Here is a 27,129-nt window from a genome sequence, read left to right on the forward strand (position 1 = left end):
AATAGAATTCAAATATTAATTATATGGATGAGATTCATACAATTAAATTTAATACGAATGTGATTTATATTAAATACCATGAATGACTAAAATAAATAAAAAACCTATAGGTTATATTGTATTTGATACATTATAAAAGCTCTAGATTATGTGTTATATTTGATATAACATATAGTTATATATACATATAATAAAACTATGTATATATTTATATATATTAAATTTGATTTATTTTTTAATTAAATTAATTGAGGGAGTTATCCCTAATTTTTCTCTCTAACCATCGTGAAACGTGAAGGGGCAGTTCAATTTTTTACTCCTTTGTCTTCTTCACAGTAGAGAAGGTCTCTCTGTGAATTCTCTGAGATATACTCATAAGAACACAGAGAAGAAAAAGGTTTTCTTCTTCCTCTCTCAAAACTCTGTTCCTCTTCCCAAAATTTTAGTAGAGCCCACCACTCCTACTTATTCTTAAATTTTAATAGTGAATACAGGAGGTTCTATTGTAGTGGTTTCCATTTGGGTTGCTATATTTTTGTTCGAGATCTAGACGAAGAATTCGTGACTGGAAGGAGGGACCTCGTGAAAAATTGTCTTCAAAGGTAAGTTTCAATTCTTTCCTAATCATTCTAAATTATAATGTATAATGTTTTTTGTGAAGGATCCCTAATGAAGGGATCTTTGAGCGGAAGCAAATCTCCAAAATTCCAATTCTTTATAGAATCACAATTTACAGAGAAGAAGAAAAAATATGCATTTAAAGGAAAAACATACAGCATGCTTGTGAAAAATAAAAGGCTACAGTAAACCTCACCTTTGAAAGCAATCTTCACGAATCTCTTCTATGTGAAATTCACAAACAGAAACCAAAAAATTGGCAAATTGGATACCACCAGGTGGAGACCTCAGGATTCTCTGGCAGAGAATCCAAGAGGTATGGGCTCTGTCTATTTGGATTTAGAGGGAAAAATTGAGAGGAAGAGAGATTTTTTCTTCCAGAGAAGTCACACAACTTAATCGTTCTTGTTGCAGGATTAAGAATGAGAACAATTTGAACTTCTATCAACCACCCACATTAAACGTAGGTGGAGAGAAAAAAAGGGGAAGGAAATTATTTCCCTCCCATTAATTCAAATTAAATAAACAAATTTAATTTAAATTAATATAATATAATTATATATATATATAAAATAACTAGCTTATTATACATATAACTATATGTTATATCACATATAACATATAACCTATAGTTTCAATTCTTCTCCCACTAATGACTTTTAATATAATATAAATCACATTTATATTAAATTTAACTATATGAATCTAAATCATATAATTAATATTTGAATCACATTCAAATATTTATTTCCTCTCATAAATACTTAATATTATAATGTATCAAATACATTATAGTAATTATATTTTATATAATTAAAATTAAATTAATTATATCATATATAATTAATTCCCTCAATTAATTTTAACAATTCAAATTAATCCAAAATCTGATTCTCATTAAACCCGTTGAGCTACCGAGGGGACCTCATGGACTTGTAGTTTGAAGCTCAAACGTTACATGGATAATTAATTAAAACTTTTAACTAAATTATTCACCATCTGTTAACTGTCGGGCACTCCACTAAAGACTGACAGCTGCAATCTTCACACTATAGATATATTTTCATGTCCATTGGATATAACCAATCAATAGTACGATGACCCTTCACAAATTGCTTGTAAGTACAGCTAGGCCAAAATTACTATTTTGTCCCTATAATTACATTTAACTCCTTAAGTACCACTGATTCCTCTAATGAATAATAGATCATAGTCCAACTATGATCAAATCCCTCTTGAGCTATGAGAGGTTGCGGCGCCACATTGTTCAAGCCCCGGAATCAGCCCTTAAGGGAGCAATTTATCTACCTGCCCCGACAATAGGGAAAGAGTGAATTTCATCTTGTGTAACTGTGTTCCCAGCTCCCCAATCAAACGAATCCCCAAAATGGTAGGCTTCTTGAGTTGGCAATCTCGACACTCTAACCCATACAAATCAAAGGATCGCCCTCATAGGCAGGAGTTCACAACTCACTCAAGATTTAGGTCATGTTACCACCTCTACTATATAACTTCACCCTTCCTTCAACTTGATCATACCTAACTTTGCTAAATGGAAAGAAGGCCCACACTCGAATGGGAAGACCCAGTGGGAGAGGAGGTGATCACGTGCAAAAAAATCTTAACTAGAAGAACCAAATGGTGGAAAATTGAACCCCACGGGGCAAGACACCATCACCTAACATGCAACCAAACGACAATATTGCTTCAAGGAGCCGGTAAGTCATTCAAGAACCCAACGAGGATGCGTCGGGCCAACCCGACCTTCAACATGCTTCTTGGCTTCTAGGCAACAATGACCTAGCTTATGGTAAAGATGGAAGCCATGCCAAGGTCACTTCCTGCCATCGCAAAGGAAAGAGGGTCATGGATCCAATGCTCGTGCGGTTCTCAAGGAAAGGAAAGGAGAAGGCGAAGGCAACATTGAGTTGGTCTTATCCTAGAGAACATACAAGACCGTGTCAGCAAGGATGAAAATGAGTTCCTCTTACACAATCACAAGTTGACTGGAAGGGACCGACTTGAGAAAACTCTTGAGCAGTAAAGTGGCGTCTCGACATGGATGGGAAAAAGTTTACCCATCCAAGTCTCCAACAGGATTGATCGATGAATCGACCGACCGAACTAAAAAAGGCACAATCTTAAATAAAGTAGAGGCTAGAACAACAAAAACAAATGTCATAGGGAATAAACTACAACTTCTTAAAGAAAATAAGGAATAAACTATATTATTGAGGATTATCCAAGGCAAGGCCTAGGCCCACAGGCAGGCCGGACCGAAGGCCAACAAAATCTTGGGAGTTTATGCATCCCGAAATGAGAAGTTATGGCTTTGATTCTTGAGTCAGTTTAGTCAAACTCATTCCGTTTTACCAAAACAGTAACAACTGAGTCAAATTCACTTATTAGAACCCATATGGGACATGTCCCAAGCTGATATCAGACCATAGACTCTATAAATAGTTTCAATCCATCACCTCAAAGGATGAACAATATTATGTGTGCTTAGCTGAACTAAATACTCTATGCACTAATATAGGAATCAAAGTGTATCCATCTTGGGACCACGCGATGCAAGTTCCTTACAGGTCATCTCGAATAAATTCATCTGACCAAAGGAGACCCTGGACAAAGAAAGAGCTGCCAGGGCGCCAACATATACTTGTGTTGACCATTAAGATAAAATAAGAGTAATGAAATTTTAGGTTGATGTATAATAATATTATATATTATTGAACATATTAGTAAAAGTCAAGATAGACTAACTAAATATAGGTCACGTTTACCCCGAGCGAAACATAATAAATCAATAATAATATGAAAATTGGGTCTCATTTGATTATTTTTTGTATTGTTTACTGATGTTATGTACCCGTACTGACATATAGGACCGCTTTCAAATTTGTAATAAAAAAGCACAATTCGTTAGAGAAACGGAAGGTGATCATCCGATTGGATTTGAAAATTACATAATGGTTACGGTTACGGTTAAGGTTATGGTACTGTTACAACATGAGAACCACAAAATCTATTACCTTTTCTGTTACCGATGTCGTTTGACCCTAAAATGTAATGGTAACGATAACGTGAACAATAAATGTAACAGATTTATAATTTTAAGTAAATGTAATAAATAAAAATCCAATTAATTTTTCAATTGTGGTCTATTATAATTGATTTGTCAATTAAATTCGATTATGATTATACCAATCTTCGTTATAAATTGATAAGATATTGAAAAGATGGAGAAAGAAGAAGATTAGTGGGAGAGAGAAATGAAGGAAAGGGGAAAAAATACAATAAAGAAATGAGAAAGTTAAATAGAATTGTCGAGCAAAGGGCCGACACAACAAAAGATAGTGGAAGGCACACTTCACCAATTTCCCATTACTAACACACAATTGAGAGATAACTACTTTCTTTTCTTCATCAAATTCGATGAAGATAGGACTGACGCTGATTCCTTTTTTTTTTTTAAGTCAAAATATCATCTTTGATGTCTGTACTGGTACTCACGATTTTTATTTTTCTAATTTTAAAATTTAAGTATCTATTTAATTTAGAAACAATTTTTTTTAAAAAAAAAAAAAAAAAAAAAACTCAAGATTTTATTTTATGTTTTCAAATTTATTGAATTTGATTGTCAACATGAATTTTATTTTTGAAAACTATTTCTAAATTTTGTGATCTAAACAATGCAAACTCTAAAAAACAACGTTTTATGTTTTCAATGTATCCAAAATTCAAAATTTTAAAATATAGAATTATATTAAAAATGATAAAAACAGTAACAATCATATTATTTCGTGTTACAAAGTTAATCATTTTTGTTAAATTTAAAATATTTAATATATTATATATATCATATGATATTATAAAATAATAATTATATAAAAATTATGACATAAAATAAGTTTAGAAATTAATTAGTAATTGGTTCATGTTCAACCTAATATTTAATGAATAACTAAATATATTTTCAATCACATTTTAAAAAAATTTGTTTAAATTGAAATTTAATTTCTGAATGTATTACCAAACACATATTTGAAAACATGAAATACAAATATATTTTTATTGAATTTCTTATTTTGAAATTTATATTTCCAGATTGCCTATCAATCGGGCCTTAAATTTCTTTATTTTATTTCAGTCAAGGTACTTTCAAATGAATTTTAAATTTATTTTGTCAAAGTTAATTTTTAATTAAAAAAAAAAAAGTAATGATAGTTTAATGCAAGAAAGACACTATATAAATATATATTTTTAAACTTTAAGATAAATTGCAAAATCTATTCTAAAATATGATAGTAGTTGCAATTATACTCTCAAACTTTCAATTGTAAAATTTTAGTCTTCGACTAGTGTTATAATTGGTTTCCTGATTGATAATAATTAAATCCTCAAACTTATACAATTGTTACAATTTTATATTATTATGTAAGTTTGAGAATTCAATTTTAACACTTGTATAAATTTTGCGGCTCATTTTTTATAATATAAAGTTTGAGAGGTATAATTACAACTACTATCATATTTTAGAGGTGGTTTTGTAATTTGTCCTAACATTTATGGAGGAAATGTTAATAGAGAGACTATTCACGAAGATTTTTTTTCTTTTTTATTGACACGTTTCATCTCCTTTCTTCTTAAGATAATTTATCTTTCATCTATATTCGAGTTATGCTTTAAGGCCTATTTGAAATAACTTGAGAAAAAGACATTTTAAAAAAAACATTTTTAAACATTTTTGACAAAAAAAAAAAAAAGTTGAAAATATACTTTAAAAATTATTTTGAGTAGTTGTCAAAAACGTCAATTTTTTTTAAATGACTTATTTTTTAAATAAAACACTTAAAAATACATTCCAAACACACTCTTTATATTTTAGTTAAATATATCAATATTAAATATATGTACGTAAATTATATGGATTAAATTGATATATGTTTTAACATATAAAGATTAAATTTTAAAACAAAAATATTGTAAATTGTTATTGAAATTATACCGTTACATACTAAACTCATATAAACTAATTAAATTATTATTTGAATGAAAGTACATGGTAAAAAATATTGAAAGCAGTAAAAAATTCAGGGACTAAAATTTAATTTTCTTTAAAAGAAAATATTCAAATTTGTATATACTCATATTTGTTATATAAAAAAAACGTACAAACAAACTTATTTTGAATTTTCCAAATTAAAAAATATATATATATTTAAACATAAATAACATGATCATTCATTAAGGGAATCTTTGCTAGGATTTAAAATGTCCACAAGGATGAAATGATTCATATCTCAATTTTATGAAAATGTTGATTAGAACTATTGATAAAATGTCATGTCGATAAATATATTTTTAAAATGTTAAAAATAAAAAATAATATAAAAATATCAATAAAAATATGAAAAATTTTCACACATAAAAAATACTAAACTATTTACATAAATTAGCAAAAAAAGAAAAATTGATAAACAATCTATCATAACCTAACTATAATAATCTAGGACTATAATAACTCACTCTTTGCCTCAAAGGTCTCCTTTGTATTTATTTAGGTAATGTTTGATAGCTATTTTATTTTTAAAAATTAAGTCTATAAATATTACTTTTATCTTCCATTTTCTTCATTTATTATCTACTTTTTATTAATGGTTAAAAAAATCAAGTCTAAATTTTGAAACTAAAAAAATAGTTTTTAAAAATTTATTTATATTTTTAAATTTGGTTAAGAATTCAACTATTATATCTAGAAAAGATACAAATCATTATAAAAAATAAGATGAAATAAGTTTAATTTTTAAAAATATAAAACAAAGAACGAAATGATTACCACCTCAGCTGTTTTTTTCCATCTCTCTAAATATTTTCCCGTGTTGTATTTCTTTATTTAAAAGAAAATAGAATTCAACAACTCTTATATTGAGGGGTTTTCTTTTTTTCTTTTTTTATTTTCTTTCTTTCTTTCTTTCTTTGAAAGGACTCTAATATGAAGTTGAAATGAACTTTAACTAACAATTTCTTCTAATAAAAATATTTTTAAATCTTACACTTTCTAAAATTGTTTCAACGAATAAATTTATTTGTTATCATTGTATTTTTAAATGATTTTATTAATTTTTTTTTTTTTTTTTTGCTTAATTATAATGTTTTCTTACTTCATAAATTTTTTAAGATTTTTTTATTAATTACTTTATATCATTTGGATTATCAATTAGTATTTCTGCTTTAAATAGTTTTAAAATTAAACCAATTTTTTATCTACTTAGATTTTTTGAAAAAAAAATGTTTGTAATATATTAAAATCACTCAATAGTTATATTAAACGCACTTCTACTAATTCAATGGTAGGTGATAGGGGTAATAATCTGTTCGGTTTTATCGGTTTTGAAACTAACCAAGAACCAAATTAAACTAATCGGTTTTAGAAAAAGAGACCTAAACTAATGTCCAATAAAAAAACAAAACCAAGGTTCTCAATTTTTTGACATTTTCTTTTTTCTTCCAATTTTTATTGCCGCTTTGTTTTGAATGGGTCATTTTTGCTAATTTAAAATTAAAATTGAATCTATTTCTTTTTCTTATATATATAAATTGAAATTCCACACATTTGTTTTTTCTTAGCACTTTTATAAATAAAAAATACATGCTCCATAATAATTAGTCTTTTTCTAAATAACAAATATATATGTATCAAATGATATATATATACTATTGGATCGATTTTGTTTTGATTGATTTTTCTAATAAAAAACCAATCCGAGTCAATATTTTTTAGTTTTCACTAAATACAAATCAATATGTCTAATTTTATACTAAAAAATCTAACCAAACTATTGGACCAATTTGAATTAATTTGGTTTTTCGATTTTTTAATTTTTTGTTGCAATCCTACTAGGCATATGGTTTGAACATCAACCCCTTATTTGTGATGTATGTTTATTAAAAAGAAAAATATCAAGTGTTTTTTGTTGTACTATATTCAAAAGTAGTTTTATTACTTACAAATAATGTTTTCTTTTTTTTACTACATAATTCTTTTAAATTTTCAATATATTACTCTAAAATACTTTTCTTTTTCTTTACAATATAGTAGATGCCCATGTGTCCTAAAATAACAAATGTGTTATCCTTTATGATTTCATGTGTTTATCTTATAATTTTACACGCTTAATTTCGATGTAATGTCACATCTTAATTATTAAATTTACTATAAATAGTGGTCATTAGTAGATTTTATAGAGATCACGTTGGAGAAAAATTCAAAGACAAATTCCATGATTTTCTTTTATTTATTTATTTGTATTATATTATATTTTATCGATATCAATGTTCTCGTAATTTTACAATACTTTTAAATTAATATAACTTTTGAAGTGTTTTTTTAATTTATTAAGATTTATAGAAAAGAATTCAATGATCTAAAATCATTCTAGAAGCTATACTAGAAACATCTCAAATTCTTAATTTTTCCAAATTACATATACAAAAATTGATTTTGTTTAAAAAATAAATATTTTTTCGTTTTGTAAAAAGGTAATTTTAAATGCACTATTACTACAATCAATGAAAATTTTAGTGACGTTGATTTAACTAGTAATTTAGTAAATTTTCAAAAAAGTAAAAGTATTCAATGTTATTTTGCAAGAACAATGAGAATTCAAACATACTATACCTTTCCTTTCAGAAAATAGAAATATCTTAACTACATAAAATTGGTTCAAACTCATTTTAATATCACATTTCATTTGTGATAATAGTACTAATATTAGAAATTATTTTAAATGATAAAATTACTGAAAATATTTATAAATATAGTAAAATATCACAGTGATCTATTAGTGATAGATTGTGATAGACATATCTCTGTTTATTGTGACACAGATAGTGGTCTGTTGTAGTCTATCGTGGATAGAAAGTGAAATTTTGCTACATTTATAAATTTTTTGGTTATTTTATTATATTTGAAAACAACCCTGTGAAATATACAATTTGTGATAATTTCTTAAAAAAAAAGGGAAAAGAAAAGAGAATAGAAGATGATTGATAGATATAAGCCAAACAAAAAAAGGGTTGAGCACCCAAAATTTTTAGGTGAAAATGGAAAGATATGATGATTCCAACCAAAAATTGCTCCTAATTTGTAAACAAGAATATATTCTTCATTGAATGAGAATCTTCAGCTGTTTTTTTTTTTTTTTTAATTTTAAAAAAAAAAAATCTAAGAGTATTTTTTTTTCTCTGTTCTATAAGAAGGTTGGAATTAGGGAACAAAATTCCATGTAAATTAATCAAATGCAAATGAAGAGACATCTTGATCCATCCATCACTCTATTTAATATAGTCTTATAAAAATTTCTTGGTGTTATATTGAAAATAAAGTACATCTCATTTCTCATTTCTCATTTCTGGTTCGTTTCATCATTTTGATATTTTTTTCGAATTTTTTAATCTATTAATATACATTTTTTTTCGAATATTTAGTCTATTAAAACTTGAGCTAATTAAATTAATTAGTAAAATTTTCATCATTTTTTTTTAAATCACTCGAAGTGATCACTACATTATAACTTGATAGGATATAAAGTACGTTAGGTATAAGTTAATTACAAGAGTTGTTTTCAATCAAATTCATATATTAATATATATATATATAAAAAAAAATTAAAACTAAAGTCAATCACTTTTCAAAGTTTAATTACTTCTAATTGAACTTTTTTTTTTCCATATCCAACTTTAGGAGCCAATACATTCATTAATTTTCTCTCTCTTTGTTGAGGTGTGATTATACATTCATAATTCATAAGAATAATTTGCAGCTTTTTTTTTTTTTTTTTGACATGACAAATAATAGGGTGGAATATCAATTCAATTTAGAAACAATTGGTTTGAGTTTGTCCATAACTCAATATGCATTATTTTTCCCCATCAAAATTATACCTTCTTGGAAATTTCTTTCTAACATGACATGGAAAAAATATATATAAATATCAATATCAATATCTTTAATTTGATTTATCAATAATTCAATTGTAGAAAATTAAAGAAATTACGTAACTCGCGTGTTTATATTGTCTTTTCAAAGTATTAGATTACAAAAAGAGAGATTTTAACTCATGAGAAATATTTTAAATCAATTTGATTTACAAGTTGAATCATATATTTATAATGTTTAACTTCAACTCTATATATCTTTTAACTCATATAATTAGGAATAGATTAAACAGAAAGTTAGCAAATAACAAATGAATCTTGCGTCTAAAAAAAACTCAGGCATCTCGCATTAAGTAGGAATCAAAAGTTTTCTAGTAGTGATATTTTTTCAATATTGGTGACATATTCAATTTTGCTAGATGTCAAAAGAGTTATGCTATTAATTCTTGAAATAACGATCGTTGATAAGGTAGGGGAAAACGGAGATTTGTGATAGTACTAAAAGGAATAGGAATGATATAGACTATAAAGGGTAATAATGTTAGAATTTTAGTTTTAAATTTTAATTTTAAAAATATATTGTTTGATATTTACAACATTTGAGTTTCATCTTTGAAAGTAAATGAAATAATAAATCTAACTTGTTCTCTAATGATTTAATCTTAAAATATGAGATTAAAACTCCTTAAAAGTCAACAATATTTATAATTTAAGATGATACAAATAAAATTTTGAAATTGATTAATGTTATTGGTCTTCGTAAATTTTGATATATCAATCTTTTGTATTATTATATTTAGATCTATCAAACTTTTCGATATATAGAAAGTCATTCTTGTAAAATAATAATAATAATAATAATAATTACTTTTTGTATACGTTTTTCGTTTTACACGAATAATTATTTTTGGTCTTTGTTGAACAACTCGAATGTCACAAAACTACTCGCACTTTATCCAAATAATTCATAGGGAGAAAGAGATTTGTACAATGTTTAGGAATGTTGTACAAAGCACAAACACAAACCAAGAATGAAAAGGAAAACTGCATCAAAAAGGCATATTCCATGTAAGTAATGAAAGAAGGTTAGATTGAAGAAGGAAAAAAGTGTGTAAAAAGAAATTGGAAGAAAAACAAAAGAGGCTTTTGGAAATGTGAGAATTGTCCCCTAAATATTCCAAAAAGGTTCATATTGTAAATAAATTCTAATGGTCCCTCCACTCTCTCTTTCTATATTTTTCTATTTTCTAAAGCATATATACAAGTTTCGGTAATTATGATGGAAATTTTGACCGGTAAGAAAAAAAAAAAAGTCAAACTATTTTTTTAAAAAAAAAAATACAGATAGATTTAATAAACTTCTATCAATTTTGGTCACTGATGGACGATGATAGACTTCCATCAGTCTCTATCAAACAAGATTAAAATTTTGTTATTTCGTGTAAATAGTTTTTTTTTCTATTTTTTAAAATCTCACTAATTAAAATGTAGTTATTGTCTTTATTTTTAAATTAATCCTTTTTTTAAGAAAAATACTTTCGAAGTTCTTTATGTTACAAATTCAATCCAAAACTTATCATTGTTTTGAATTTTTTTCCGAAGGTGTTAAACTGCAATAAATAGAAGAGGATATCACAGTTCAAAGTCAAAGTTAAAAATTTTAAAAAAAATACAATTTAAAAACAGCTCAACAACCCGAATCTGAAGTAAGAAATTTGCAAATAATTTTAAAAAGAGAAAAAAAATGTGGAAAGTAGCTAAACTTAATTTTTCTAAAAAGGAAATAGTAAACAAAATGATTATCTGTTGATCTTATATATTTATCTAATACCTTTTGAAATTTAAAAATAAAAAATATATATCTTATAATGATAATCTATAATTCTATTAGGACAATGATTTGGTGCAGGTTAGAGTGCACCTAATTTAATACTACTCTCTTTTTAACATAGTAAAAATAAAATAAAATAATCTAATTTTTTTAAAAAAAATACATGTCACACGACACACATTTTTATTAGGTACAACTTGAGCTACACAAAAAATGGGTGCAACCCAAAGTTCTTTTCATTTTATTAAACACAAATGGCTACATCCTTTAAAAAATTGAAACCAAAATTACCATGCTAATGAATGGTTTAATTGAATACCTCAAGTATATGGTTTATATATATAATTGATATTGATACCTACTTTTTCATATGACTATCTTAACTAATAACATATGAAACATATGAAATTCTAATAATGACGTCAATCTAAGCATAATTTTACTATATGCTATTAACCAAGACATTTGAGCTCGTTCAATTTTTTCCCTTTTAAAAAGAAAAATAGTTAGGACGACAAAAAAAAATGTATCAAGTTAAAAAGTGGATGTAAAATTGCAATTTAAACCATCCCAAACATACCAAACCTTTATATGTATTAACCTAGAATAATGTTGACTAATTAATGCAACATTCGATCATTTGAGAAACATTTCGAATAGAATTTATTTTGATATATAATTGAAAAACATGTACCATAGTTATTTTCAAAAATGTATTGTTTTCAAATATAAGAAAATAAATAAAAATATTTACAAATAATAGTAAAATATCACAATCTATTTGTAATAGACGACGATATAATACTATAGATCTATCTGTGTCATGATAGACATATATAGCAATCTATCGCTGTCTAACGTGATATATCATAAATAAATAGTGATATTTTATTATTAATTATAATTTTATCATTTAAAATAATTTTCCTCGAAAAAATGATTACCAAGCAATTTTATTGTAATTTAAGTTACAAATTTAGATTCTTTATTGAAAGATGCACTGGGCGTGTCCTTTTCCACCATTTTAAACAAATAGTTTTCAATTTTGTTGCCAATTTTTACGTATAAAAATGTAGAATTTTGTGAAAGATAATAATAATAATTTGTGATACTTGAATTACATAGTATTATAATAACTACTTTACCAACATGACAGGACTGAGATTCGATACTCTGATAAAAGAAAGAACTTTGAAATTTGAACTTTATGTAAATATTTTCTAAAACTAAGTATAAAGTGTATTTCTTTTAAGAAAAATAAAAAGAATCACCATGGCTAAATTTTAGTCATTAAAAGCAAGTTCAGCTACGAGTTATGTTTTCTGCCCGAGATACAAACTTTATTTTTAAAATAATTACGATTAAATTACAAGTTTAGTCTTTTAAAAATTAATCCAATCGCTCTAGAATTAATATTTTAATTTAATATTAAAAAAATTAATTTAAACTCGTGAATAAAAGTATAAGAAGACAACGACAAAAAAGAAGAATACAAAAAGAAAGAAACATTTATATAAAACAAATTGGCTACAAACTGAACATGATTTTACAACTTTATGAGGGAAAAAAAGAAAAGAAAAGAAAAGAGAAAAAAAAAACCCTCAAATCTCTTAATATTTTCTCATCTTTTTTCTTTTGATTAATAATAAATAATAATGTTGTTATCAATTCTTGTTCAATGCTCTCTGATTCTTCCCTTTTCCATTTGCTTTTGTAAGTGAACTCTCCAATATTCTTTTCATAGTCCCAACAAAATGTAGTACACCAATGTTATTGGCAGTGCAATCAGCATCCCAAATATCACTCTACAAAAGTCAAATAAACATTGACCGTTAGATGTTAATTAAAAAAATCTAAACGTCCCTTCTATTCACGGCGTAAAAACTTGAAATACTTTTTCCTCATATATAATGAAAAACTGTTAATCACATTGTGACGGTTTCATTGAATAATTTATCGTTTTGTTGTAAAAGACTGTAAATTTGAAAAGTTGCACACCTAAACATGTGATGTAATATTATAGAAAAAAAAAACTATTGCTAAGGTTAACTTACGCAGTACTTAGAATATCTGGGTGTACGTTATACTCCTTTGCAAACACAAACGGCACGATCCCTTGAGGAAGAGCTGCCTGTTAGAAAAGTAAATTTATAACGAGAAGGTTCGACTCAAGATTCGACGATTGGATATTACGTTAATATGAGAGTTGTTTAAAAAAAAAAAAAAAAGCACCTGAACAATGGCAACATGCAAGAGTACACCCCTGAGGCCAACAGCAATTGAAGCAGCTGCCATGACAGCAGGGCCAGTAAGGAATCTAATGGCCATGGCAAAAGCTGCTATGGAATTTCCACATGCTATAATCCTTGGTTGTAAAGCCATGAACAAGCCTGTCACCAACATTCAAAACCAAGCTATAATCTCTACCATTTTTTCAAAAAATAAAAAATAAAGTTAGTAAGTTTGAATCTCCATCTTGTGCGGTGTAATATTCTAAAAGAAAGTGAAATCTTTTACTTTTCCATACCAAGACTAAACATGGCCATGCCAAGCCCGGCATCAGAGAGGATGGAGATGGATTGTGCTACAATAGCGGGCATTTCAACATGCCACCTACAAAGAAATTAAACCCGAGTAAAAAAAGATATTTAGATGCATATTAGATTGCCGTAGAAATATTTAAGAAAAAATTGTTACATAACAAACTGTGATTAAACAATCGAGTGTAGGTTGTACTAATGTAGTCCGGAATACACCCAAGACGTAAAAATTTTGATATTTTTATAGGAAAAAAAGTACCTAAATGAAACAAGAGACCAAGTGAGGCCAATCAAGCTAGAATAAGTGTTGGGGTTTCTTATGAGTTTTCTCCACACCATTATGAGAATAAGCCTTGTCATTACACTTGCTGGTGGCATTGTCTTTGTCTTCCCTCCTTTTTCTCCTTCTATTTCTTGGCAGTTGTTGCTGCTGCTGTTCATCCCTCTGTTTCCAAAGCTAAACTCTTCTCTCTCCACATCGTCTCTGTTGTTCTGTCTCGTTCCACCTTCTACTGTAAAATTCGACTCGTTAAATCATCATTAGACTCAAAAGTTTAACTCGTAAAGTATATTCATTCTCAATACTCTCCTTCACTCGCTTCGGTGAAAACTAGTACAATATTCTATTTAAAAAACAACACTTCAAAGTTATATTCGTTTTGATACCATACTAAATCTTAATCGATAGGAAGAAAAAGAAAGGTTGTAGTTTTAACTGTTTCTACTACTTGTGAACTTGAAAATTAGTACAAAACTCAACAAATGAAGGGATGAAAAAAAGAACAAACCTTTACCAGGAGAAACAGCCAATTTAACTTCTTTGTGATCATGGGGAGCTCCATAATCATGGCTTCCAAACACATCAGAAACAGGGGAAGCACTTGAACTCCAAACGAACATATGAAGATCTTTATTGTTGTTATTGTTACTATCATCCATCTTGTACTGACCGACCTGCCCGTTCGCCGTCGATTTCTTACTTGAAACTACATTTCTCGATCCCGTCGGCGAAAACATTCCCATGTTCGGAGCAGGGTAATGCGGTGGCGCCGGTGCTGAATTCCCATGGTAATAATATCTCGCCCCACTCTTCCCTCCTCCGCCGTGATGCTCCTCCTCATAATTCGACGGTCGTGGTGTTGGTCCCCTTGATGCCACTCCTGGCACCGGTCCGCCGCCGATCATGGAGTAAAAATCAGTGTGGTTAAAACTTGACCCTCTCGGCGTCGGGTTTCTTGATGACTGCAGCGAATATATCTCGGCGTTGGTGAGATTCGATGGCCGGGGAGTCCCCGACGACAGCCCCTGTGATCGACGTGAGAAAATATCTGATCGAGAGGCGTTGGAACGCCTGACGGTGACGTGGAGTTTGCCGTCATCTTTGATCTCTGCCTCTGTTTCCAGCACTTGCCGACCGTCGAGAGAAACGACGTCGGATTCGACATGGATTGAGACGATCGATGCTGCCGTGTCGGGAAATTGCTCTGAGATTAAGTTCCTAGCTCCTCTGAATTCGAACATGAAGAGCATTAAAGTGTACCAAATTATGCATTGCAGAACTACAATTTGAACCATTAGGCTGCCGGAAAAATCGCCATACATTCCTTTGAGCAGAGGAATTCCCATAACCAGAGTGTTGGGCAGAGTCGAAAGTGAAAACAGAGTAATTGTCCACTCCAAGCACCCCCTCCGACTCACCTGTTAAAAAAATCCTAACCCATCAGCTTAAACTGTTTAATTTGATGATATCACAATAAAATATATTAACTTCGAGTTTTTTCATCGTAATTCACCATAACCCATCAACTTAAATGGTTCGAATAAGTTCTTATATTTGAATTTTTGTATTGTCATTTTGAACTTTTGAATTTAGTGGTGGTTTAATATTACCTTTGTCCAGATGCCGAGCACCACCAGAACGATGATTTTCTGGAGGGTATCGGCGGCAATGAACCGAAAGTTCATAGTATAGGGATTATTGGAGGCGATGAAGTGGAACGAGAGAAGGGGAACGGCGAAGAGTGCGACGAAGCGGTTGATACCGGAGCACTGATCAGGGGTAAAAATCTTCCACCATTTGACGGAGCCGTAAGCTAATATCATGGCGACGTAGAGCGGCACGACGGCTGTCATGACATGGTAAAAGTCTGATAATGTAATCATTTTGAAAGAACTTTGAATTCAGAGGAAAACAGAGGAAGTCCAAGGAGGAAGAAGAAGTGAAGAAAGTGAAGAGTTTTTGGTTGTGTGGGGATGAAGATAAAGGCAAGTGAAATGGAAAAGCATGTGTTTTTTTTCTAGTTTCTTTCTTGTTTTAGCTCTGAGAGAGAGAAAAAAAAATGGAAGATTTTGTAAGGCAGATTGGTTTGGTTTTGGAGGGTTTTATGGAAGCTTTTTAAAAAACAGAGCTTTCTTTTTGGGGGGTTTTTAGTTTTTTCTTCTTGGATTTGTTTTTTTTTTTTTCTTTTTCCCTTTTTCTAACTCATGGGTTTTGGATTTGAATATGGCACTCTCTCTCTGTTTTATTATTCTCTTAACTTTCTAATTCCTTTTCTATATTTTTTTTTTTCATTTTTGATTTCTAATTAGTGCAATTTAGACTACTCTCAATCATATTCTTCATTTATTAATNGATATGAAAACATAGAACAAAATCATGATTGACATACCAAATTCTAAGTTCTTATTTGAAATTTCAAGGATAATATATATATATTTTTTAAAAAAATGTCGTATTGGATAATAGTTGAGATGTACATAAATGGAGCACTCAAATTATTTTCTTCTAACTAAATATCCAAAAGAAAGAAAGAAAAATTGACACGTGTTTATGTGAGGAGGATAATGAGAGAGTGGACAAGTGTAGTTGGGAATTATTCAGCCACATCACTAACATTTACCATTAAAAAAAAGCATACTACATACACTATTTTATTTAAGGAGAGATATACTATATAATGACATGGCAAAGAATTAAAATTAGCCTAAAATTTGAGAAGCTTTTTTTTTTCTTGGAGAATAAAATTTGATAAGCTAATAAATATTATGTAAAATTATATATAGTTTGTGCTTAATTATTATTTTAATACATAATCCATTGACTTAATTAAATTGGTCTCGAACATTTTTATCATTCTAACTTCAAATGCAAACTCAATTGTTATCAATGCGCTACTATCAAGCACAAACAAAGAACTTATTTTTAATACAAATATGAATAACGAATAAATAGAATTGAATTAAGTGGATGTCTGAGATTAATTTTGAAATTGTTAAAATTACTTTTATGATGTTCAAAATCACATCGAAACCTATTTTTAATCACTCATAATTTATTTAATATTTAATTTTACATTTTTATTTGTAATTTTCATATCATCAAAATTGGTTTTGAATTATTAAAAACATATTTTTCCAAAGTGATTTTCAAAAAAACGATTTTGATTATTTCAAAACCACTCTCAAACATGTCATAATTAGACCTGTGAATATGTATATAATTAAATTTACCATAATTCATCCGCTTAAGTTTTTGGTTCAATCGGCAATTTAACATGGTACCAGATCATGAAGTCATATGTTCAAACTCCTATAATAACATCATTTCCTCTAAATAACTTAAACTTTTGAGTGAATCGCTAATTTAACAAACGAAATATCGATATCGAAATGACCCGCTGATGGGGGAGGGGTAGAATGGGGTTTAAAAGAGGGGTGGGGGAGTGAGTGGTGGAAGTACTATTGTTGGGCACGCGAGGAGCTTAAGCAAAAATGGTAATTAGTGGAGGAAGAGAAAGGGAAACATGAGAATGAAGAAACCAAGCAACAATATGTTAAATGGACCCCAAATTCCCCACTCCCACATCGTACAACCAATTCAAATTGTTTGTTCCCTTTTAAATCCCCCTCATTTCTATTCTCATGCATGCCCAAATCATATCATTTAATATCTCGTTTCTCTTCGAAACCCTAATTTCGATTTCACTCGAAACGAAAGAGGTTATTATCGGGAGAGCCCGCGTACTGCACAGTACTTTAGTCGACAGTGACAGCTATCTGAGTCAGATTTCAAATGAGTATCCCCAGCGGTTCCGTTTTGGGCAGACGTGAGTATTTAATATTCAATTGACCCATATATTAATAATCTTTCAAAAATTATTTAAAAAGAGTACATTGTGACCTAATTGTTTTATATATCCAACGGTATATAGAGAATGATAAGAACACAATGTCTGGTCATATTAAATTTGTTTACGAACACAATGCGATGGTCATATTAAATTGGTTTTCTATATATTAGTGTTATAGTTTCGAGTCTAGATCTATCTTTCTTTGTTTGAATTGTAATTCTACGACCACCCTTAATTTTAATTTAATTCCATTTTGCATGCAATGTTAAGAAACTTTATATTTTTATAATTAATAGGTTGACATTTGCATATTACTATTGTAAATTTTATGCTCAAAACTAAAATGGACCAAATTATAATGATGAACCTTTGAATTATTTTGTCAATTTTCATATCCATATGAGTGCATACAAGAAATGACATAAAGCTATGGCATCATATATCATATGTTATTTTGGACAAATATAATCAAATATTTCATAATTTATATATAAGTTTATTTGTTTATTTTGGTGACAGGGACATAATTTTTTGGGATTTATGCTTTAATGGATGAAAAGTAGACTTATAAAAAGTAGAATAATTGTTTTAAATGCAAAACAACTTAAAATATTTTTAAGTATAAAAAAATGTCATTGTTTATCAGTAATGATTATGATAGGCTTCTATCACTCAATAATAGAAGTTTATCTCGATTATTACGATCTTTCATCGATAAACAATAACATTTTATTATATTTATAAATACGTTTTGATTTTTCTTTATTTAAAGACATTCTTAAAAAATGTCCATCAAAACTAGAATTAAAATAAAATGATTGAATATTGAATATAATTCAATGGACATATAGCAATATTTCCATAAATTAAAAATGCATGACTTCTAAAAAAATCTAAGAATGGAGTACAAAAGTGAAGATCCCATTAAGTTGATTTTATCCATAAAGTTGGGTTTTTTTTTAAAAAAAAAAAATTTCCTTTTAATTTTAAATTTTATATAAATTCTTTTACAATCTCTAAAAAGTCTCTAAGGAGGCAAAGTTAAGCTATAAACCCTAGCCAATTAACCTGATCAAGATCTTCTTTTAAAGGAAAAAGGAAAAAACTTTTGAATTTGGATTAGATCAATCAAAAAGTAAGTTGCTTTGAAAATTAACTACTTTTAATTGAGGTTGCCTTATTTTGGGGGAAGAAAGCTTCTCCTTTTCTTGAGTCACTAAAGCTATAGCCTAACATTAATTTTGTAAAGTTATTGAGTTTTTAGGAAAGTTCTCACTTTCATAGAGATATATACCACCAAACTGAAATTTGACTAATTCAAGATATATATTAGTTTTTTTTTTTCTTAAGTTCACCAAAATGTGAGGATGGAGAATTTAATCTCTAACTAGTTTATTGAAGATATATTTTTTAACCAATTGAGTTTATGTTTAGGTTCGTGTCTATCATGATTTTAAAATAACTAACTTAAAAAAAAATGGCAAATATCAATTTATACCCTTGAACTTTGAGTGTTGTATCAATTTAAATTCTAAACTAATAATTGTCTCGATTTAAACTCTAAACTTTGAAGTTGTATCAAAATTCCAAACTAATAATTGTATCAATTTAGATCTTGAACTTTTATAAGTGTATCAATTTAAACCCTAAACTTTCATAATTGTATCAACTTAAACCCTTCATTATGTTTTATTTTGATGCACTTAAATTTCAGGGTTTAAATTGATATATTTATAAAAGTTCAAGGTTTAAATTGATACAATTATGAAAGTTCGAGGTCTAAATAGATACAATTATTAGTTTGAGATTTAAATTGATATAACTCACAAGTTCATTGTTAAAATTGATACAACTCCTAAAATTTAGAGTTTAAATTAATACAACTCCTAGTTTATGATTTAAATTGATACAACTTCAAAGTTTAAGGATATAAATGGATTTTTATCTTAAAGAAAAGTTATTAAATGGGAAAGCATTGGTGTATATGGAACAAAGTTTCAATTGATACAACATATACAATGTCATAAATTACATTTGTAATTGATTAACAAATTCACATAGAAAAATCATATATAAAGGGGTATATATTATTTTTCCTATAAAAATTTAATATATATACTTAAACTTTGAGAGTTGTATGTATCCAATTATAACTCAATTTATATACGAAATTTTTGTAAGTGGACCAATTTAAAATTTTGATTAATAATTCATAATTATTTACTTCATTATATTGAAAATCAACTCAAAATTACCTAAATAATATTACTCAAATTATCATGCAAATCTTTCTAAATAAGTAAAAAGAGAAAAGTGATGAATGAGATAAAGATCGAAAATAGTCATATTAAAATAAAAATTGCTAATACAATTCGATTTTGACCGTTCTCTCCAATAGTGTCAATCCCTCGATTGAAAGAAGTATTACCACCAAGAGGGTTAAGTATTACCAACCAGAGCGTAGCTCAACTGTATAGTGCTTGTACTATTGACCTCCCAGCTTGAGGTTTGATTCCCCACCCTACACTTTAATTACAATACCTTTCAAAAAAAATTAATTGTCAGACAAAATCCTAACGAAATACTATAGTTGAATTGCTTATAAAAAAAACAGAGTTCAATTGATACTTATTAGTTTAAAATTTTAAATTAGTTTTCTTTCAATAAAATGTTTAACCAAAATAAAATAAACACAACGTTTAAACCTAGAAACAACAATAATAATATTACTATCAATTAGTTCATGGATACAATTGAAATAAACCCTCAAAGTTTAGGAATATTACATATTAGTAACGATGTGTATCGAAACTATATAGAAGTAATCTAGTACTAGGTGATTTTTGGTTATGGAAGATGGATGTGATAGATTCATAATGATTTTTAAGTCTTCAAAACACTGGAACAAAACATGATCTACAATATGAAACCCAACATAGATGCATTTTATTAAAGAAAGTGGATGCATATGAATGAAAAGGATAGTTGTTTGTCATATAATACCAAACACTACTTCGAATTAACGACCTGCTTGGAATAATTTTCTAACTGCTTAAAAAGAATGTTTTTAAGGAACTTAAGAAAGTCGATCGATATAGACGTCTTAGAGATATCAATATAACTCAGGTCCAATTTGGATGAAAATCATAGCTTATATTGGCAAATACAACTTATTTAAGAAATCCATCAGAAAACTTGGCCAAAGCGCAAGACTATACATAACATGCATGCTACAATCAAGTATTATGTAGACTGACTAGGATACATAAAACCATAAGAACATCAGAACTACTATACAAATATTATATCTTGAAAAAGGAAAATGATAGGAAGTGGAATGAGCAGTAACCTCTAGCTAGCAGGGATGATGATAAACCAAGTCTTCTTTCAGCCTTTGTGGTTTGGAAGATCAATCCATTGCAACTGAATTTCGACTTCCCCGCATTCAACATTTCTCAATCTAAGGTAGATATCTTGGACTACTTTACCATCTTTCCAAACGACACAGCTCTCTTCAGCAAGACAGTTTTGCCTGGCCGGTAACATTCGTGTTATTGTCGTTCCACTGGGAAGATTCTTCAAGTTCATCTTCAGAGCTTCCATGAATGCTTTGATATCGACCTCAGCACATCCCATTTTATCATCCTTGCTAAATGTGTCGTGATCGTAAACAGTCTGTAACCAGGTCAAAGATGAATAGAAAATAAAATCAATGCAAGGAAACATGGTACTGAAAGAAAGTCATGGAAGTTAATTTTCATTAGAGCACCAAGACAAGGGACTCATTAAAATAGCTTTGACCAAAGTTGAAGAACTAGAAATGTCAAACTAAGCGAGAGAGAAAGGTCAACGCATAATACAATAAATGTCCACGCCCCTTTTCTCTTTCTCTAGAATCCTTGATTAACAATTCCTCATATTCAAAAACATGAAGAGAAGCAGAAAAAAGATTAGCTTTCTTCCATACTAAGATTATGTGCCACAGATATACTAGGAAGATAACTCGTTTTGTCAATGGTTTTCTCTTCAAACGTCAAAGACTGTACACAAAGTTTTAAAACAGCAGATAATGAAAATACCAGATGAAGCAAATAATCGTTGAAGAGCCAGATCTCCTTACACAAACTTTGATTTTCAAAGTCCAAACTAGTATTTAACACTGTGAGGGATAATGTTCCGGTGGTTTCTTTCAATATAAAAGTAATCATGACGGAATATGAAAGAATGCTGCCAAAGTATGGCGTCCATGGAAGAAGCCATCGGAGACTAAAAAATGATCACTTATAACTTTCCTGGCAAAACTGCACTAATTCACAGGACAAAAAAGCTTGGCCTGGCTTAGCAATAGCAATTGCTACAAATTTGGTCAACAATAAGCACAACTCAGCTTTGTAGTTCTTGAGTATATCTACATGGAAATTGTTAAAAAAGCATTCCAGATTGATGGCAGAGCAACATACCAATAATATATCATTTTAACGGAGAAAATAAGCTGCTATTCATGGATCATCATTTCAAAAGGGAATTCAATAGTATAAGAAAGCTAAAAAGCTTTAAAAATTTCTCTCATGGTTAATGTATAAGAAGGAGATTAGGCGAAGAACAAAAAAACTCGTAAAATATGTCACTGCCTTACTATTCAACAAACTTTTTCAATTTTATTATATGAAAAATAAAACATATAGAATATATAATTCAGCAAAACTGCTGAAAATATTTACAAATAATAAAAAAATATCACAGTTTATTTGTAATATACCGTGATAGACCACCACTATCTGTGTCTATCATGAGTTTATCATGATAGAGATAGACACACAGATAGTATCACGGTGTGTCTATCATGACACAGACACAGATAGTATCGCGGTGTGCCTATCATGACACAGATAGACATCTATTGTAGATAGACAATAAAATTTTGTTATATTTGTAAATATTTTTGTTCGTTTTCTTATAATTGAAAACAACCCTATATAATAACTAAAGAATGATTACCAGCTTAATTGGAAGATTCGGATCACTGACAGAAAGAGTTAGATCTTCATTCCATACAGGATTGACATCCTTCTTTATCACCCGTGTCTTCAGTTTCTAAAACCATAAGAACAAAAAGTATTAAGCAGCAGCAATCCATGAAAATTAATTTTCTCGCTCTCCGATTCTATATCCTTGTAAGAAACGAAAACAAAGGCGCACAGAAAATGGCGGCAAGCAGGATTTTTACATCTAATATTAAGATATCCTACTTCCTCATTTTGGTAACGCCGTAGTTCAATGGATCATTAACATCTTCAAAGTAATTGATTGGCCTACCTAAAACAACACAATTCATTACAACAATTTCTCGTGATTTTCATCTGGGTTAACAATTCAACTGCCAGGAATTTAATACATCTCATTCCTCAGATAAAAACTCGCATTAAACATCAGCTCAGCTCCACCCACACACAAGATTCATTTCTGCAACTCCCAAATATCCGTACATGTAGAACGATCCAAACATTCACGCCATTTTTTGAACGATTGAGCCACAAATTCAACCAATTACTAACAATTACTCATATAGTTCACCGTTCCTCGGAAAACACACTACTCACAGGACCCTTATCCCAAGCAAATCAATCGATTCACTACATAGTTAATCAAACGATGAAAATCAGAAGTAAACAACAGATTTCAAGGATCTTGCAGCATTACAAACAATCATACGAAAGAAAACCTCAAATTCGAACCAACAAAAGCAGGTGATCATGAAAGAAAAAGAAGAGAAAAACGTACTTGCTTTCCCATCTTGACAACAACATAAGGATCGCTACTACGAACATCACGAACAGCAAGATTGACGCCACGAATGATACGAATACGGAGAAGTCCGAGAAGATTCTCCATTAGCGTCAGCCGGCCACCGCTCTTCGGCGATGTTGGTGTATCCGGCATCGCCCCCTGCTCCCTCCTATTTATATATATACCAAATAAAAAAATTTCAATTCGAAAATTTAGAACAAATTATTTTAAAAAATAATTAAATAATATTTAAAACATCGAGTAAATTCCGTGGGACCCAGAAGCTACCGAATTTTATCTGTCAAATATTTAATTTTTGTTGGTCGGGCGGCGAATTTTAATTGCTATTAATGTTTGAATAAATTAAGAAATTTATATTTGGTCGTTCCAGGTGAGGGATAGGTGACCAAGAGATCCGGTTGTAGGTTGCGGAAATTATGGGAAGGTGTGGATGAGGCTTAGTTTAGGCGTGTGAAAGGAGGTCGTCCTTTTCTTTTCTTTGTTTTTTCTTCCAATCATTTCGTGCTTTATTGGGACAGTTGAGTTGCCTTTTAAAATCTAAAATTAATAACCGTGAAAATTCACCAAACATAATAATTAAATACTAAAATATTACTAATATAAATATTATATTAATAATAGATACGTTAATTTATTTAAATATCATGAAATATTTATTTTACTAATTTAAATTTATTTTTTGAATTTTTCGTTTTTATAATTTTTTCGAAATATCCATCCAAGTTGAAATTTTATCCATATTTCCATCGAAATTTTCGTAAAATTAAAACTTCGATATTACATAGATATTTTAAATGTTGGTTATTAAGTCTACCTAATATAGTTTTTTTCATAATCTAATTTCCTAATTGTTATTTTTGTTTTTTTAACTTTTTGCTAAACCAATGAATTGTACACATATTTTTTCAAATTTTTAACAGCCGTCAATCCAAAACTTTCACATATATCTTACAATTTTTTACATGTATTTCATGGTATTTTTGTTTCATTCAAACAACGAAATTATAATATACTTTTACATTAGTGGAAGGTATGATATGGAGACACAAAAAAGAAGTCATCAAGGAGTTTATGGTTGTTTATGACATTTTATGAGAAATTATAGCTTGGGATTTATTATGCACGTATATTGGTGTTGGGGATGCAATCAAGGTCACAACAGGATGTCATGGGTATATAAGGGAGAACAACTATCCTAATGATATGAGGGATCTTAGGTGAAACCAAAAATAAAATCACGAGGGTTTACGTTGAGATCCTCATTTGGTGAACAAAGAAGTGAAGAGTTGTTTAAAATAACATATAAATGGGTTTGGTTACATTTTCTCAAAAGTATTTTTATACATAAATTTATTTTGTTTTGACTATATGCTCACTATTAATATTAAATTACTATATAGTACCACTATTAAACTCTATGAGTTAATAATTTCAATTTGTTTGGTTACATTTTTTCAATCATCTTGAGAGTTTAATCAAATGATAACATTCAAGTTTTGTTGATAATTTTTTGCTCTCAACAAAGGCTAAAACTGTAGTAGTTAATCAACTCAACTCAACCCAAATTAATGCTCCAAACATCTCTTTAGTAACTTCTCTCATTGTATTCCAATATTTTGCTCGAGGTCGTAATTGTTTTTTGTGATGCTCGAGTTTATAGTACCGTAGGTCCCGCTTTATAGCCATTTTATCGTCGATTTTTTTTAAAAAAAAAATTAAAACATCATCCCGATTCATGAATTTTATTATTTTGTTATTTGCTTTCAATTCATATTTCAAAAATCAAATAAAGTTTTGAAAATAAAAAATGATAATCTTCAAAAACTTGTTTTGTTTTAGAATTTGATTAGGAATTCAAATGTTTACTTAAAACATATAAATAATATAATAGAAGATGGGGAGAAAACAAGCATCAATTTCAAAAATAGAAAACTAAAAATGAAATCAATAATTTAGGTTGACTCATTTATATGAATTTAAAATCCGTTGAACCTCTGTCTCACCAAATTGTTTTGCCTTATTGGTAGCTTAGTGAGTAGAATTAATACACTTGAAGTTAACATATTGTAGTTAATAAGATTGTATTTGGGATGTAGAGTTGCAATATGGAGTTCTTTGATAAATGTGAAAAGAAAAAAGATTATAAAGTTATTCGATAAATGTAAAAAATAGAGATAGAGAGGAAGATGCAATTTTCAATAAATATGAAAAGTAGAAAAATAAAGGAAGATAGAGTTACTCAATAAATGTGCAAAATTCAATAGTAAATACTATTGAAATTGAGTTGTTTATAACACCAAGTTGGTGGGCCAAACTGCCACTATATAAGTTTTGGTGCCTTTCATTCTAATAGCTATTATTCTAAAATGATTTTTTTATTTTTTTTAAAAAAAGTTATTACCTAAAAAGTTTCAATTAAATTTTTTATACTTATATTTTTTTTATAAATTTAGTCTATTTAAGGAATGTTAAGTTATGTTGAGAATAAAAATTCATAGCATCATTTTATTGAATCAATAGAAACTTACGTGATGAAAAATGTCACAAAAAATAGGGGTGTTATATTATTGGTTGGCGGATAATAATTTATTTTATTATATTGGATATTGTGTCGCTGATTTGACGTGAATATTCTTTTTTTATTGGTGACAAATTTGTTGGGGTGATTTTTTCCTTATTTGTGTTATTGTCATTGGCTACTCTCTTGCCTTACGAGGCTTGTTTTTATCTATGCCTTCGGTGTGATTTTTAGGGTAAGTCGTTTTTCTTGCAGAGGCACACTTAGAGATGTCTACGGAGCGGGTCGGGGACGAAGAAGGCCCCTATTCCATTCCTCGTCCCCGCGAATTTTCCCGTAGAGAAAAATTCCCCGCATTTATTTTTCTCTAACATTTTTTTTTAATTTTAATTAAATATATTTTTTTACAATTCTTTAAACATTTTCAATGGAATTTTTATTTAAATGAAATATTATCAATTTATTAATTAAAACAATAATACACATACAATTTAAAAAATATAATTAAAATGTTAAATTCTCATAATTTGTAAAAATTAAAATTCAACATTTAGAGCATCCTAACTTAAATATTACAACATCTAAAGAATTAAACTAATAAAAATCTTGAACTTAAATAATTAAAACATCCATAATTATCTTAATAAAGTCTACGATATAATATGAATATATATTAAAAATTTATAATTTATATACAAAGTTGGGGCGGAGTGGGATCGGGGACGGGAATATATTCCCCGT

The 27,129-nt window shown here is 28.8% G+C and overlaps 2 protein-coding genes across 6 annotated transcripts; both read right to left on the reverse strand.

Moving 5' to 3' along the window:
* Positions 1–12,882: 12,882 nt before the first annotated feature.
* On the reverse strand, positions 12,883–16,345 carry LOC120070764 (probable auxin efflux carrier component 1c). Of its 4 annotated transcripts, none has more exons than XM_039022646.1 (7): positions 15,823–16,345; positions 14,727–15,630; positions 14,192–14,441; positions 13,920–14,005; positions 13,625–13,782; positions 13,447–13,523; positions 12,883–13,197 (listed from the first exon to the last, which is right to left on the reverse strand). In XM_039022646.1, the coding sequence occupies exons 1-7, from the start codon at positions 16,093–16,095 to the stop codon at positions 13,131–13,133; spliced, it is 1,815 nt and encodes a 604-aa protein (XP_038878574.1). In that variant the 5' UTR covers positions 16,096–16,345; the 3' UTR covers positions 12,883–13,130. The 4 variants fall into 4 exon arrangements, with proteins under 4 accessions (XP_038878574.1, XP_038878573.1, XP_038878572.1 ...); XM_039022645.1 differs by having other exon boundaries at positions 14,192–14,444; XM_039022644.1 differs by having other exon boundaries at positions 14,721–15,630; positions 15,823–16,344.
* A 4,034-nt stretch (positions 16,346–20,379) lies between these two features.
* LOC120071697 (protein C2-DOMAIN ABA-RELATED 4-like) lies at positions 20,380–24,049 on the reverse strand. Of its 2 annotated transcripts, XM_039024076.1 has the most exons (4): positions 23,844–24,036; positions 23,061–23,156; positions 21,412–21,737; positions 20,380–20,603 (listed from the first exon to the last, which is right to left on the reverse strand). In XM_039024076.1, the coding sequence occupies exons 1-3, from the start codon at positions 24,000–24,002 to the stop codon at positions 21,450–21,452; spliced, it is 543 nt and encodes a 180-aa protein (XP_038880004.1). In that variant the 5' UTR covers positions 24,003–24,036; the 3' UTR covers positions 20,380–20,603; positions 21,412–21,449. The 2 variants fall into 2 exon arrangements, with proteins under 2 accessions (XP_038880004.1, XP_038880005.1); XM_039024077.1 differs by lacking the exon at positions 23,061–23,156 and having other exon boundaries at positions 23,844–24,049.
* Positions 24,050–27,129: the final 3,080 nt, after the last annotated feature.

Source organism: Benincasa hispida, chromosome 2, assembly GCF_009727055.1.
Source record: "Benincasa hispida cultivar B227 chromosome 2, ASM972705v1, whole genome shotgun sequence".
NCBI lineage: Eukaryota > Viridiplantae > Streptophyta > Magnoliopsida > Cucurbitales > Cucurbitaceae > Benincasa > Benincasa hispida.